Source organism: Pelodiscus sinensis, chromosome 9, assembly GCF_052426305.1.
Source record: "Pelodiscus sinensis isolate ZL-2025 chromosome 9, ASM5242630v1, whole genome shotgun sequence".
Classification (NCBI taxonomy): domain Eukaryota; kingdom Metazoa; phylum Chordata; order Testudines; family Trionychidae; genus Pelodiscus; species Pelodiscus sinensis.
The window spans coordinates 35,550,973-35,564,349 of record NC_143060.1 but is presented as its reverse complement, the minus strand read 5'-3'; the positions used below and the strand labels follow the sequence as shown (position 1 = coordinate 35,564,349).

Here is a 13,377-nt window from a genome sequence, read left to right as displayed (position 1 = left end):
ACAAGTACCTTTAGGGGTACTCGAGAGAAGTCTGGGGAGTACGTCTACACAACTGAAATCTGGAGAAAACTGAATTTTTGTTTTAAGTTTTACAGCACTTTCTTTTATACTTTTTACATCCAAAAATTTCATCACCTGCCCGGCTACAATTAAATTGTTTAAACAAATGTGTTGCAATGGTAGAAAAAAAAATTGTATGTCTGAAAACTGTAGGTACTGGGGGTACTTATAATTTTTTTTAAAAAAAGGGGGGGTACTTACATTTTTTTTTCTTTTTCTTTGAGTGGTCCCTGTGGGTGCTCCACTGTAGGTGTCGGGTCCCGGCAACGCAGTCTGGAGATTTTGAGTAGCCGAAGTTGGCCGGATCATGCATATGCAGTGCAGTCTCGCACCATTCGCACATGTTGTCTTGTGTGCGATCCGGCCCCCTCCAGTTCCTCTCAACCGCTGTGGGTCGCAGACGGAGTTTCCCTGAGTTCTGCATTCTCCTCGTCAGAACCTAGAATAGTTATAAATAGTTAGTTAGTTAGTAGTAGTTAGTTAGAGTTAGTTAATTGTTAGTCGTAGTCATTCTCCTTGTTCTAGTTTAAAAAAAAACACAAGTTTTTCTCTCAGACTGTGTATAATTACGGCTTAAAATCTCCCCAAAGGGGACGAAAGCCCAAGACAACAGTAATTGCAACATGCCAGGTTCCCCTGGCTTCAAGAAATATAATCTCTGCCGAGACACGATGCCGGCCTCCGATGGCCATTCTTCGTGCATCAGGTGCCTTGGTGAGAGCCATGTGCTGCAGAAGTGCTCCCATTGCACTAAACTCATGGCCAGAGCGTGGCGCGACAGGGAGATGCACCTCCGAATGGTATTATTCGATAAGGCTCTTCACCCTGTGCAAGCCGAGTCAATACCTCCTTCAGACCCGGCATCTCCTCAAAAGTGGAGGGCGTCCTCTCTGGGACAGAAAGAAAAGGGTTCTTCTTCGACTGGTCTCTGTGGCTGCTCCACTCATGGTGTCAGGCTTGTCCTGGCACTGCAACTCAGAGGCTTTGCATAGCTGTTTTCAGTATGCAGCACGCGCGGTTCGTGCTCTTTGATCTTCGCGTGCACTCGTCTTACCTTTCAATTCCTCTCAATCGTCCCTGGACGCAGACAGCACTTCCATTCTCTCATCCCCTCAGTAGTTCTTCTTCCCCTTGGGGAACCTATAATTAGTTAATTGTAAATAGTTAGCCATCTTTTGTTGCCTGTTATTCTCTTATCTACTGTGGCGGGGTCACCAGCCCCGTCCCCTTTAACACCAAAGTCGGGTTCTTTAACTGCAGGCCCAGCAGCCTAGACCTTTCTGTGCAGGCCCAGCGGCCTAGTCCTTTCTGGGATCCCCTCGTCATCTGGGATCTGGAAGGAAGGGATAGAGGGGCCCCAACCCAGGGCCCTATCAGTGGCGGGTGGCTCCCACCACTGGCTCAGGGGGGAGTTCTCCCTGAAACTCACTGAGCCCACTGGGTCTTTTCCTGGTCCCTGCCCTGGGTTGCTTCCTACCCCCTCGCCTTGTCCGCCAGTGGTCCCACCTGTGGATGCGGATCTGGTGACAGCATCAACCTTGGCAGGCGTGGCTTGGGAATCCGCAGTGGCTGGGGCAGCGACGGCTTCTCAGGAGGCTGCACCGTGCAGCTGGCGTTGCGGTCTGGCTCGACCCAGCAACAACAGCGGCAGGGGTACCTGGTCCAGCACCTCTAGTTCCAGCTGCAATGGCTGTGGCTCCAGTGTCTGGAGAGAAGCTCCTTCCTCTCCAGTGGCAACCCCCAACTGAGCAGCCCTGCAGCCTTTTATACTTGGGCTGCGGGGGAGGGGCGTTTTCTACCCAATAGACGGGCTCTCCGCCCCCAGTTTCAGTGCAGGGCTGGCCAGCCCCGTCACATATACAAAACAGAGGGGAAAAAAGGACTCTTGTTAGCACTTCATTCAATCCGTAGCTTCCCACGGCTCCCCACGGTCACTGACTAACAGTTCAGTAGGGATTTAACAAACAAACTTGTTCTTTTAAAAGAAAAGGTTTAACCCAGTCATTCCTGGATCTCCAGGGTTTAAAAAGTGTGCCCAGTGCCATGAGCCCATGCCAGTTTCAGACGGGCATTCAGCCTGTGTACGCTGCCTAGGAGAGATCCACATTGCCCACAAGTGCGGGCACTGCTCTAAGATGACAGCCCACACTCATCAAGACAGGGAAATGCATCTTAAAATGTTCCTTTTCGCCAAGGATCCCAATGCAGGGTATGCTGAACAGCGGGGGGGAGGGGGAACCACAAGAGAAGGATTTCTTCCCTCGAGCTACTTGTGGAATCAAGAAAAAAAATCTCCCCTGCCCAATCACTCCCACCTGAAAGAATAGTGGGAGGTAAACTTGGATCCTCACCATTTGGGTTGTGGACTAAAGGGAAAAAGGCTGCGGCATCCAATAGAGCTTACTCGGTGACAGAAGCAGCCTCGGTGCCAACAGATAGCACCCGTGTTCATGGGCGGTGAGTTATATGAGCTCGTGGTGCCCAGGCTCCAGCAATATTTAGAGCTGGGGTCCCTGCTCCACCAATATTTGGAGCTGGGTCTCTCCCCTGTCTCTGAATATTGCTCCTCCCCTCCCCGCTCCCCGGCTCCAGAGCATCCCCAGAGGAGACGACTTGTAATGGGGTGCCCACAGTCCCAATGTGACGGAGCACAGGAGCTCCGCCACTGGTCACGCCACAGCAAGCTGTCGCGGCAGGCTAGCCCCAGCCCTGTGCCCTTGCGGTGCATGCACACACTGCGCGCCAGAGAGGAGTGCCGGGATGCAGAGGCCTTGCCCCTGGGCAGATGCTACAGTGAGCAGGCGCAGCAGGCCAGCCCCATCCCCGCACTCTTGCGGCGCATGCTCACGCCGTGCCGGGTATTTTAAATGCTGGCAGCGTGGCAGATAAGGGGGAGGGAGTCCGCCCGGGCCCGGGGCAGTGGGGTGAGCTCAGGGAGGTGCCCACTCTCCTGCAGCAGCTGGGATCTGGCAGGCAACCCCGCAGGGCGGACGCCCAGGCTCCACAGCCCCAAAAGAAACGGGAAGCAGCCGCCGGAGCAGTCTATGTCCCCTCAATGGACAGCAGGGCAGCAGGGCCTGATCACAAACTCCAGCCCCGCTGCCCCGCAAACTGGAAGGCAGAAGGTGGGGGGGAGGAAAAATAGGAGGAAGTGGTGGGAGAGGAAGAGGCTTGTGCTGAGGGAAGAAGGACAGGTCAGGAGTAGAAAGGGGAAGGCACCAAGAGACAGCGTGGAGAAGAGACAAATGCCAGGGAGCCAAGTGCAGACAATGAGGAAAAGGGCAGGAGGGGAGGTGTCAGTGGGAGGGAGACAGGGTGATGCTGGGCGAGGAGAGGGTAAGGGTATTGGGGGCAGGGGGTGGAGAGGTAGGTGCTGAGAGAAGGTTTGAAAGGGGGTGGGCATGAGGAAGGCGGAGATGGAGCAAGTCATGTGTGAGGGCACAGGGGCGTGGGGAACGGGCAGAGGGTGGTGAGGGGGTGGGCATCAGGGAAAAATAGGACAAAGGGGGCAGGAGCAGTGAGGGAAGGGGGAGGCACCAGGAGGGTGCAGGTGCCAGAGGATTCTGGAGGTGAAGCAGAAGGACAAACACTTACAGGGGAGGGACCAGCACCAGAGGAGAAAGGCAGAGCAGGTGTGTAGAAGGAGGTGTTAGGAGAGGGGATGAGGAGGGGTATCTCATGATCAGAGTGAGGCTACTGGAAGAGTGGGCACGGGGCAGAGAAGGGCTGATGGAGAGGGGCAGGTCTCAGGAGGGCTGAGGGCAGTGAGAAGGGAAGGAGTCAGGACAGCAGAGGAGGGTGAGGGGTTGGGGGTGCAGCAGGCACTGCCCCTTCCCCCTTTGCCCTCTTTTTCCGATGCCCAGCCCCTCACCACCCTCTGCCCCCATTCCGCTCATGCCCCTGTGCCCTCACACATGCCCTGCTCCATCCCTCATGCCCACCCCTTCTTTCAAGCCTGCTCCCAGTACTTCCTCCTTCCCCTTTAATCCCCAATGCCCTTACCCTCTCCACTCCCAGCATCACCCTGTCCCCCCTCTCCACTCCCAGCATCACCCTGTCCCCCCCTTCCAATGACACCTCCTCTCCTTCCCTTTTCCTCATTGTCTCCACTTGGCCCCCTGGCGTTAGTGTCTTCTCTACCCTGTCCCTTGGTACCTTCCCCTTTCTTCTCCTGACCTGCACCCCTCCCCTCAGCAGAATCCCCTTCCTCTCTCACCCCTTCCTCTTATTTTTCCCCTTTCCCCTCCCCTCGATTACCTTCGGTTTCTGCCTTCCAATTCACGGGGCTGGAGTCAGAGCTGGCCCAAGTAACAGGCTGGCCACGCGGTGCTGCCGGGCAGGGGCGCCCCCAGGGCAGCACATGGTGCTGCCAGGCCGGGCGTGTGGTGCTGCTGGGACGGCCAATGGCACACCTGGGTGCATAAGGGGCTGTGCTGCGGGGCCTTGGGCGCAAAAATGGCTCAGGCAGGTTGGCGTTTGTAGTCAGGCCCCAGCTGCTTCTGGAGCTAGGCTGCGCGGTTTTAAAGTCCCGGACCGTGACATCACGCCACGCCACGCCACGCCTGGGCATCTCCCCTCTCACCTGTTGCGTGGCATTTGAGCACGCCGCGCATGCGTGTTCTCTGCTCCTCAGTGCCCTGTAGATGGCCACGGGGAATTTAAAGCGAGGGGCTGCGGTGCTCCTTCAGAAATCCCTCTCCTCCAGCAGCTGCTAGCCGACCTGAGACATTAGGGTGTGCCAGCACACCCCATGCGCACGCCTATGGATAGTTGCATGCGGGGGGTTTGGTGGGGGCCAAACTAATCCCTGTTGGTAGGAAGATGGTGGGAAAAGCCCTTCGAGAGGGGTGACAGGACACCTTTTACTTCTGGTCATGTGTCCATCTTGCTCCGAGCATGTTACCTCCAGAGGCGTGGCTAATGGGGGCAGGGGACATGGCTAACAGGGGTAGAAGGGTAGGGGGCGTGGCTAATGGGGCACCACCAAAAATTATACAAACCTGCTGCCCATGCCCGTGTTACAAAGGCGCCGGCACTGCACCGGTTAACTTCAAAAGCGCAGCAAAAAAACGTGCGGGCAGCAGCAGCACCAGAGGAAACTCTCCCAGCACTGGCAACACAACAAGCAACATTGCCGGTACCGAAGGCAGCCTCGGTGCAAACATGCAGTGCACATCCTTCAAAGGAGCTGGCATCACTCCATTCAGCCCCACAAGCGTCGCCAGAGCAACAGACAACCGCGGGGGCGGCTGTGGCACCAGAGGGAACTCTTCCAGCACCAGCACCGCAACAAGTACTGTTGCCGGAGTCATGTGGTGCTTCCCAGTTCCAAACAATCCCGGCACCAGCATATACAGCAGTGCCATAGCTGATTGAAAGACCGGCACAGGAGCAGGAGCCGGGAGCCGGAGTTTATTCAGGCAGATCCTCCAGCAAAGGCATCAGTTAAAGCATGGGGACAGGGGACTCCCCACTCCCCTTTTTCAAAATTTTCACCAGGTCCCTCTCCTCCTCCGATGAATGCCTCATCTCTGCAGCATACCTACCAGCACCACAGCCTAAGACACCAGGTCTATTATAGACAGTATTCTTCATGTGGCTGCCCACATTACAGCGACTACTATAGACACCGATCCTACTCTCCACCATATGGACGGTCGCCACGTTCTTACTATTCCCCATGTGTCAGTCACGAGAGGCGACATACCAGTAATAGATCATGTAGGTGCTCGTTGCCTCATTCGTCAAATCGACATTACGAGTATCGCCATTCTTCTCTGTACTCGTCTCATTCACATTCCCATCACCGTATGCATCATCAGCCCTCGCAACAGTCCACCATCAGCAGGGCGCTCTCCGCCACAGCAGCACTGTGACCGTCGCCTGACTTCTCAAATACGCAGTCCGGGGGCCACAACACAACAGTTAGACCTGGAAGAGAAGCAGTTTTCTGAAGTGGACGACCATCAGACTGAAAATCCAGTACCTGACCATTCACCCTCTTCGACACTTAGCGGTTTTCCCACTGGACACATCCCCGCCAGATGATTTTAAGCAGTTCCAAGACCTCTTCAAGTGGGTGGCTCAGTCCCAAGAAATCCAGATAACAGAAGCATAAATGAAACAGCATCGACTGCTAAAAAATTTGCATCCAAGGCAGAGCGCAAAAGTGGCCATCCCTATTGATGAAGCCATTATGGAAGTGGCAGACATCATCTGGCAGACACCGGCTTCAGTACCACCAACCTGCAGGAGAGCGGACAAGAGATATTTTGTCCCTTCCAAGAATTTAGAATTCCTCTTTAACCATCCGCAGCCAAACTCGCTGGTGGTAGACACAACAAAACAATGGGCCAAGACACCACAGTATAAGACACCAGATACCAAAAAGCTAGATATTTTCAGCAGGAAAGTTTACTCCTTGGCGACCCTTCTCCTACATATTTCAAATTATGCCACCTTGCTATCGAACCACAACTTCAACAATTATGAACAGATATCGCAGCTTCTTCAGTGCCTCCCAGAAAACAAGCTCCCTCTCTTAAAGTCCCTAGTGCAGGAGGGTTTTACGGCATCAAAAGCGAGTCTGCAGATCTTCTTGGATGTGGTGGACACATCAGCTCGCACTACTGCAACTGCAATAACAATGAGGTGCTCATCTTGGCTTGCTTCCACAGCAGTTCAGCCTTTATTCCTAAAGTATACTCGACATTCCACCTTAATGAACCAATTATACGCTCTTCATTTTACCCAGCTCCTCATACTTCATTGCGGGAAGCCAGATTGCATATAATGGACGTTTGGCATGCACTTGCTTTTTACGTAGATAGGACCAAAGACTGGATTCTGTGATTCTATGATAGACACTCAGTCTCAGTGCGGAATTGCATTTTTAAGGGCTGTTGTTGGGATTACAGGTACCGGTCTTTGATATATTGGTCCAGGCCTTTGTCCAACATGAACACTCCTCATCCCAGCACCATTCATGATCTGTTTCCCACTTACAGCACTTGTTGCCAGGTGTTTGGTATCAGTTGTCAGGATACCAGTATGGATCTGCTGAACATGTAGTGGATCATCCCTGCTGTACAGATTCTGTGCAGCCCATGGCGATGAACATAACTGAGACCAAGACACACTAAGTGTGGGGCTCCATCCTGGGCTTTGGAGTCTGACCAGGAGCCATTGCAGCTGGTCATGGACTTCTGTACACAGCACTGCCCAACGCAGTGGTACCACCAACCTTCTAATGGCCCATGGAGATCACCTGTACAACATCAGGATTTGCACAGTATTCCCAAAGGCACCAACCAACATCTGTGCAATCAGAGATATCGTTGGTGAACATCTGCCCACAGGAGCTGAAGCCTCCTCTGTTTGGGACCCTCCAGGGGACCAAACCCAGGGAAAAGTGCACAACAGAACAGACTATGGAAGCAGCTCCTACTATGCCAGCATTTTCATCTATCCTATTGCTCCCATGCTAGTCGGAACATTCATACAAAAGCTCATCAGATATGGATTGGCACCACTCAAGGCCCACTGTCAGTTAAGTACTTCTGTTCACTTGACTAGGAGTCCTTTTAGAATAGGCTGGCAAGCCTCCTGTTGATGTCTCCCAGAAGGAAATGTTTCAAATACAAGTACATAGCCAATACTATAATTTTAAATACAAAAGTGATACATGTATGTTAATAGTATAAGCAGAACCAGTGAGTTAGAAGCTTTTTATGCATGTTTCATTTGGCCCACTTTGTATATACAAATGGGGTGTGGTGATACAAAAAATTCCAGGTACTTTTTGATTCAGAAGGCCAAGGCTTGCACCCCATCCTAAACCTGCAAGACTTAAACACATGTCTAGCAAGGTTGGAGTTCCACATGGTCTCTCAGGCCTCCGTCATCCCCTCCCTAGATCCAGGACACTGGGATGCTGGCCTCATCTTGAAGGATTCATACTTCCATATTGTGATCTTTGAAGGCCACCTGTGCTGCTTCTGCTTTATATTGGGCCCACATCACTATCCATTTTTTATGATCCCCTTATGTCTGGTGACAACACTAAGAGTATTCATAAAATGCTTGGCAGCCCACCTCAGAAATCAGGGTATCCTGGTCTTCCCTGTATCTCAATGGCTGGTTGGGTAGGAGGCTCACCATGTCTTAGGGCCAAGACATCGTCATGGTTCTATTGGACAAGTGGGCATCTCATCCTGATGATAAACAGAAATCAGCATTAGTACCCGTATAATGACTAGAGTTCGTTGGTGTAGTGCTCGACTATCAGTATGAGGGCATTCCAAACCCATGAAAGGCTCCTGACAATGAGACACCTAATTGCAGACCTTGCTAAGTTTCCCCTCCTGACAGCGTGCACATCTCGCCCGGCATTTACTGGGGAGCGAGATCAGGGCAGGGTGCTTGTCCCACTCTGCCCTGCCAGGCACTCCTACCAGGGAGTGGAGTTTGAGTTTTTCTGTGAAGGAGCATGGACAGGGCCTGGGTGCTTGTCCCACTTCCCGGTAGGAGCGCCTGGTGGGACAGAATGGGATAAACACCCTGCCCCAACCACACTCCTCTATAGGGGCACTTCGATTCCATTCCCTTGTAAGTGCCAGGCAGGACTAAGCAGCTGTGCCCCAACCACACTCCTCAGCAGGATTATGCTGACCCTATTCCATAGTTGGAGCACCTGGTGGAGCAGAGCAGACAAACATCCGATGGACAGACAGACAGACATGCACGGTCCTCCTGAGAATGAGGCACTGAGACTGCTTGCTGAGGCAAAGGTGCAGATGCAGGTCAGATGCATATTGTTTCCAGCAGATGTGGATCACATTTTTATATCTGCACTGGGCTCTACCTGGTGGCTTTACATGGAACCAGGCCTCAAACCAGCCTCAAAGCGAAACTGCTCTGAATCATCATTGACCGTTTAGCTTTCATGCAAAGCACACCATCTGTACTGTTCTTCCCTTAAGCATTCTCCATCCCTTGGGTCAAGGAAGAAACAAAGAAATAACATGCTAAGAGAGGACACACTTTGGTGCCAAAGAGGGACAAGCGGGCAGTGACAAGCATTGCCAACTCTCCTGACTAGGAGGATCAGATGCCACTTTTAGCAATAGTATCCAGTCTGTCCAGCAAAGGATTTGATGTTCCTCCTGATCCTGTCCACACCTCAAAATCACCTACCAGCTAGGGTTACCAGGGATAGAAGGGATCAAAGAGTGGTGAGTTTCATCATGACATTATCCTAGCACCACTCAGAGAGAAACTCTTCATGGTCCGATTGCGACAATCTCCAGCCATTTGTTATTCACCAGTTCTCTGGCATCTCCGGGAAGTGAAAGTGGGTATGGTGCCTCCATAGTCTGAGGGAAGACCCTTCAAGCAGTTAGTATCTTGTTCCTTACTGATTCTGTTTTGGAATGCCGCCTTCCTGGTGGCAATCACTTTGGTCAGAAGGGTCTCTGAGATCAAAGTCCTGATATCAAAACCCCCTTATATGGTGACTAAGGAGAAGGTCCAGTTGCACCCCCATTCAGCTTTTCTACCTAAGGTGGCATCACAACAACCAGGACATTGTCTGCCTATCTGCTTCGCCAAAACCTCAGAAAACCAGAGGAATGTTGGCTCATTGTTCATTGAGAGGACTGAGTCTACACAACACTTTGTAGCAGTAGTGGAAAGTATGAGAGGGCTGCCAGTGTCATCCTAAATTGTCTTGAATAACAGCCTATATCTAGGCCTAGTATAAGCAGGCAAATGTTCTGCCTCCAGCCATTGTGTTGGTTCATTCCACAAGAGCTTTTTCAGCAGTGTTCCTCACCCAAATACCAATCCAGGACATCTGCAGAGCCATGATATGATCATCATTTCATATCTTCGCGTCCCACTATACCATCACCAACAGGCTCATGATTATGCCAGCTTGGAAGAGTGATGTTTCAATCACCATGTCCATAAACTCCAAGCCAACCTTTGACGACACTGGCTGTGAATCACCTACCATGTAACGGACATGAGCATGCACTCAAAGAAGAAAAAATAGTTATTAACCTTTCATTACTGTTGTTCAAGATGCATTACTCATGTCCATTCTATGACTCCCCTCCTACTCCTGTGTTGGAGTTATTGGCAAGAAGAAACTGATGGCTGCAAAGCTGGCTGCACCTCTTATACCAGTGCAGATTTGTGCTGCTTTGGAGGCGCTAGTGCTGATCCTACAGATACCACTAAGATAAAAATGTCTGGCAACTGTGCACACAGTGCATGCACGTCTAGCATGGAATGGACACGAATAACACATCTCAAAGAATAGCAGTTACAAAAGATTAATAACCATTTTTCCTACCTGTAACTAGAGGTTGTTTGTGAAGTATGGCCTGTATCTGTATTCCACTCCCTTCTCTTCCTTCCCCTCTGTTTTGGATTCTGTCTGATTCATGGCAAGATGAAGATCTGGACAGGCGTCTATCTGTACCACCTCTTATTCCCTCAGTACAAAGACTGAGGGGAGCAATTACATGGGCAAGGACACTATTTGCTAGAAATCTTTGGTCTCAGGTGTATGGAGCACCCATGTACCACATGTGGAATAAGGATAGGGACCACACATCTCAGAGATTGCCCAGATACAGGTGAGTAACCTCCATTTCCAGGTTTGCTACTTACAGTGAATTTTTGGTGTATTATTTTTTCAATATTGACAAACAAGAGTACCAAATTATTACTACTACTACTATGACTATAACTACTACTATTACTACTACCACTGTAGCACCTAGAGATTTCAACTGCAATTGGAATTCCATTATGCATGGACAGTGCATAAACACATCGTTATAATACATAGTTTTATATACAACATATATAGTTGATGCCCCTTAGCAGGAGTGGGGAACCTAAGGTCTGGGACCCAGATGTGTCCTCTGGGTTGCTTGAATCTGGCCCCTGAGGCTTAGGGCCTCCCCCAGTATTGGGGAGCCCACACTGCCACTTCAGTCGTCCCCCCCCCCCCCCACACACACACCTCTCCGCAACCCCCGACCGATTTTTCTGTGGGTCAGCAACTCCTGACACAAAAAAAGGTTCCCCACCCCTGCCCTATAGTGCTTGAAATTGAAACAGATAAAGACAGACAAACAGTAGGAAGGGAAATGGAAGATTAGAGAGGTAAAATGGCTTGCTAAAAATAGAACATAGGTCTCCGGAGCCCCAGTTCAGGTCCCAATATGAGGAACCATACTGTTTGTCAGTAAGTTGATTCATTGAGGTCATGGATTTACACCGGCAGAATATTTAGCCCATTCCTTTTTTTTTCTGTAGTAGTCCAAGACCAACACGCATTGAATAGGAAAAAGAAATAGCTTCAAATCTTTTGAAGATTTTCAGGTTTGCTAGTTTGACTGTTTTCATCAACATTGTAAATTATTCAAAAACTCAAACAAATATTAAAACCTTAAGCAATATTAAAGTTCCACTGCCTAACACTATGACTTCTGGAATTCCAGAAAGAATTCATATGGAGTTGTTTGGCTATTTTGTCACTATTTTTAAATTATTCTAATATAGGATCTGGAAACACCAGCCTTGAAAATATAATAGAACGTAAACCACTGTTTCAGAATTCAGAGAGCAAAGTCACAAGTGACATTTCAAAAACGTAAGTCTAAGACTAGTTATCATTCAGTTTGGTAAAAGCAATGTCCATATTTTTGGGACATAGGTATTATTAAGTTTGTTTCAGTGTGTCCCTGAGATTTTGGGAAAGCTTGAGGATGAAGTAGCTGGAATACAAGCTCTGAAGTCAGAAGTTTGAACCTTTTAAAAATGACTTCAATTAGTTAATTTTTTAATTAATTTAAATAATCTTGGAAGTGAAGGGATAGAAATTGAAAGATATTAAGAAAACTAATTTATGGTTATGCATAAATATCTAAATTATCCAAACTATTTACCTTTTCAGTTTTTGCATGTTACAAGATAAACCTGATGTTCATCTACAAAATTCCACTTTTTCTACATTAAATGCACCATCAGAAATGCAGTTATTTACACAATATGGAAATATAAAAACTGTAAGCGAAGATATATTTATAACAAGATTTCTTACAATGTAGTGAAGTGATTTTTTAACCTATTTGCAATATTGAACTTACTCAGTTTTGTCATGTTCAATTTATTGTAGCTATTTGGGTGACTGATGTGTCTTTCACATACATTTTTGTGGAAATTATCTTAATTCATCCAGTGTTTCTGAACTAATTTCAACAAGCCAATTTTTTTCCCTTCATGCTTTAATTTGAAAAAGCTCATAAGCACATACTGAACCTTAATCATATATCCCATTTACTAGTGTAATCTCAATTTCATATATAAAATCTTTATTTAGAGTTTAATTCAAAGTAGGAAGGCAAATGAAGCATACTGAAGTTGCAAATCAAGCCCGGGATTTAAATATCCCATGCTTGATTTGCATGTTCCCGGCTGGTCGCCATTTTAGAAGTTCACTAGCTCGGAGTAACTGCCTGCGTCTACACACTGGAAGAGACCTTAGAAGGTCATCAAGTCTAGCCCCTTGCTCTAGGCAGGACCAATCCCAACTAAATCAACCTGGCCAGGGCCTTGTCAAGCCGAGACTTAAATACCTCTAGGGGTGGAGACTCCACTACTTCCCTAGGTAACCCATTCCAGTGCTTTACCACCTTCCTAGTGAAATAGTTTTTCCTAATATCCAACCTAGACCTCTCCCACCACAACTTGAGACCATTGCTCCTTGTTCTGCCATCTGTCACTACTGAGAACAGCCTTTCTCCATCCTCTTTGGAACCTCCCTTCAGGAAGTTGAAGGCTGCTATCAAATCCCCCCTCACTCTTCACTTCTGCAGACTAAACAGATCCAACTCCCTCAGCCTCTCCTCATAGGTCATATGCTCCAGCCCCCTTATCATTTTGGTTGCCCTCTGCTAGACCCTCTCCAATGCATCCACATCCTTTTTGTAGTGGGGGGCCCAGAACTGAACACAATACTCCAGATGAGGCCTCACCAGAGCCGAATAAAGGGAAATAATGACATCTCTGGATCTGCTGGCAATGTTCCTCCTAACGCAGCCTAATATGCCATTAGCTTTCTTGGCTACAAGGGCACACTGTTGACTCATATCCAGCTTTTCATCCACTGTAACCCCCAGGTCCTTTTCTGCAGAACTACTACTTAGCTGGTTGGTCCCCAGTCTATAACAATGCTTGGGATTCTTCCGTCCCAAGTGCAGGACTCTGCACTTGTCCTTGTTGAACCTCATCAGATTTCTT

At 49.2% G+C, this 13,377-nt stretch overlaps 1 protein-coding gene across 4 annotated transcripts in view; it reads left to right on the top strand.

Annotated features, from left to right (window-relative positions):
• Positions 1 to 13,377, top strand: part of HFM1 (helicase for meiosis 1) — a 170,998-nt gene that overhangs the window by 143,322 nt on the left and 14,299 nt on the right. For all 4 annotated transcript variants that reach the window (XM_089780526.1, XM_075936496.2, XM_075936502.2 and 1 more), the window contains 2 exons: positions 11,638 to 11,728; positions 12,032 to 12,143. In XM_089780526.1, the coding sequence (XP_089636652.1) occupies positions 11,638 to 11,728; positions 12,032 to 12,143 (203 nt within the window). The remainder of the gene's footprint in view (positions 1 to 11,637; positions 11,729 to 12,031; positions 12,144 to 13,377) is intronic.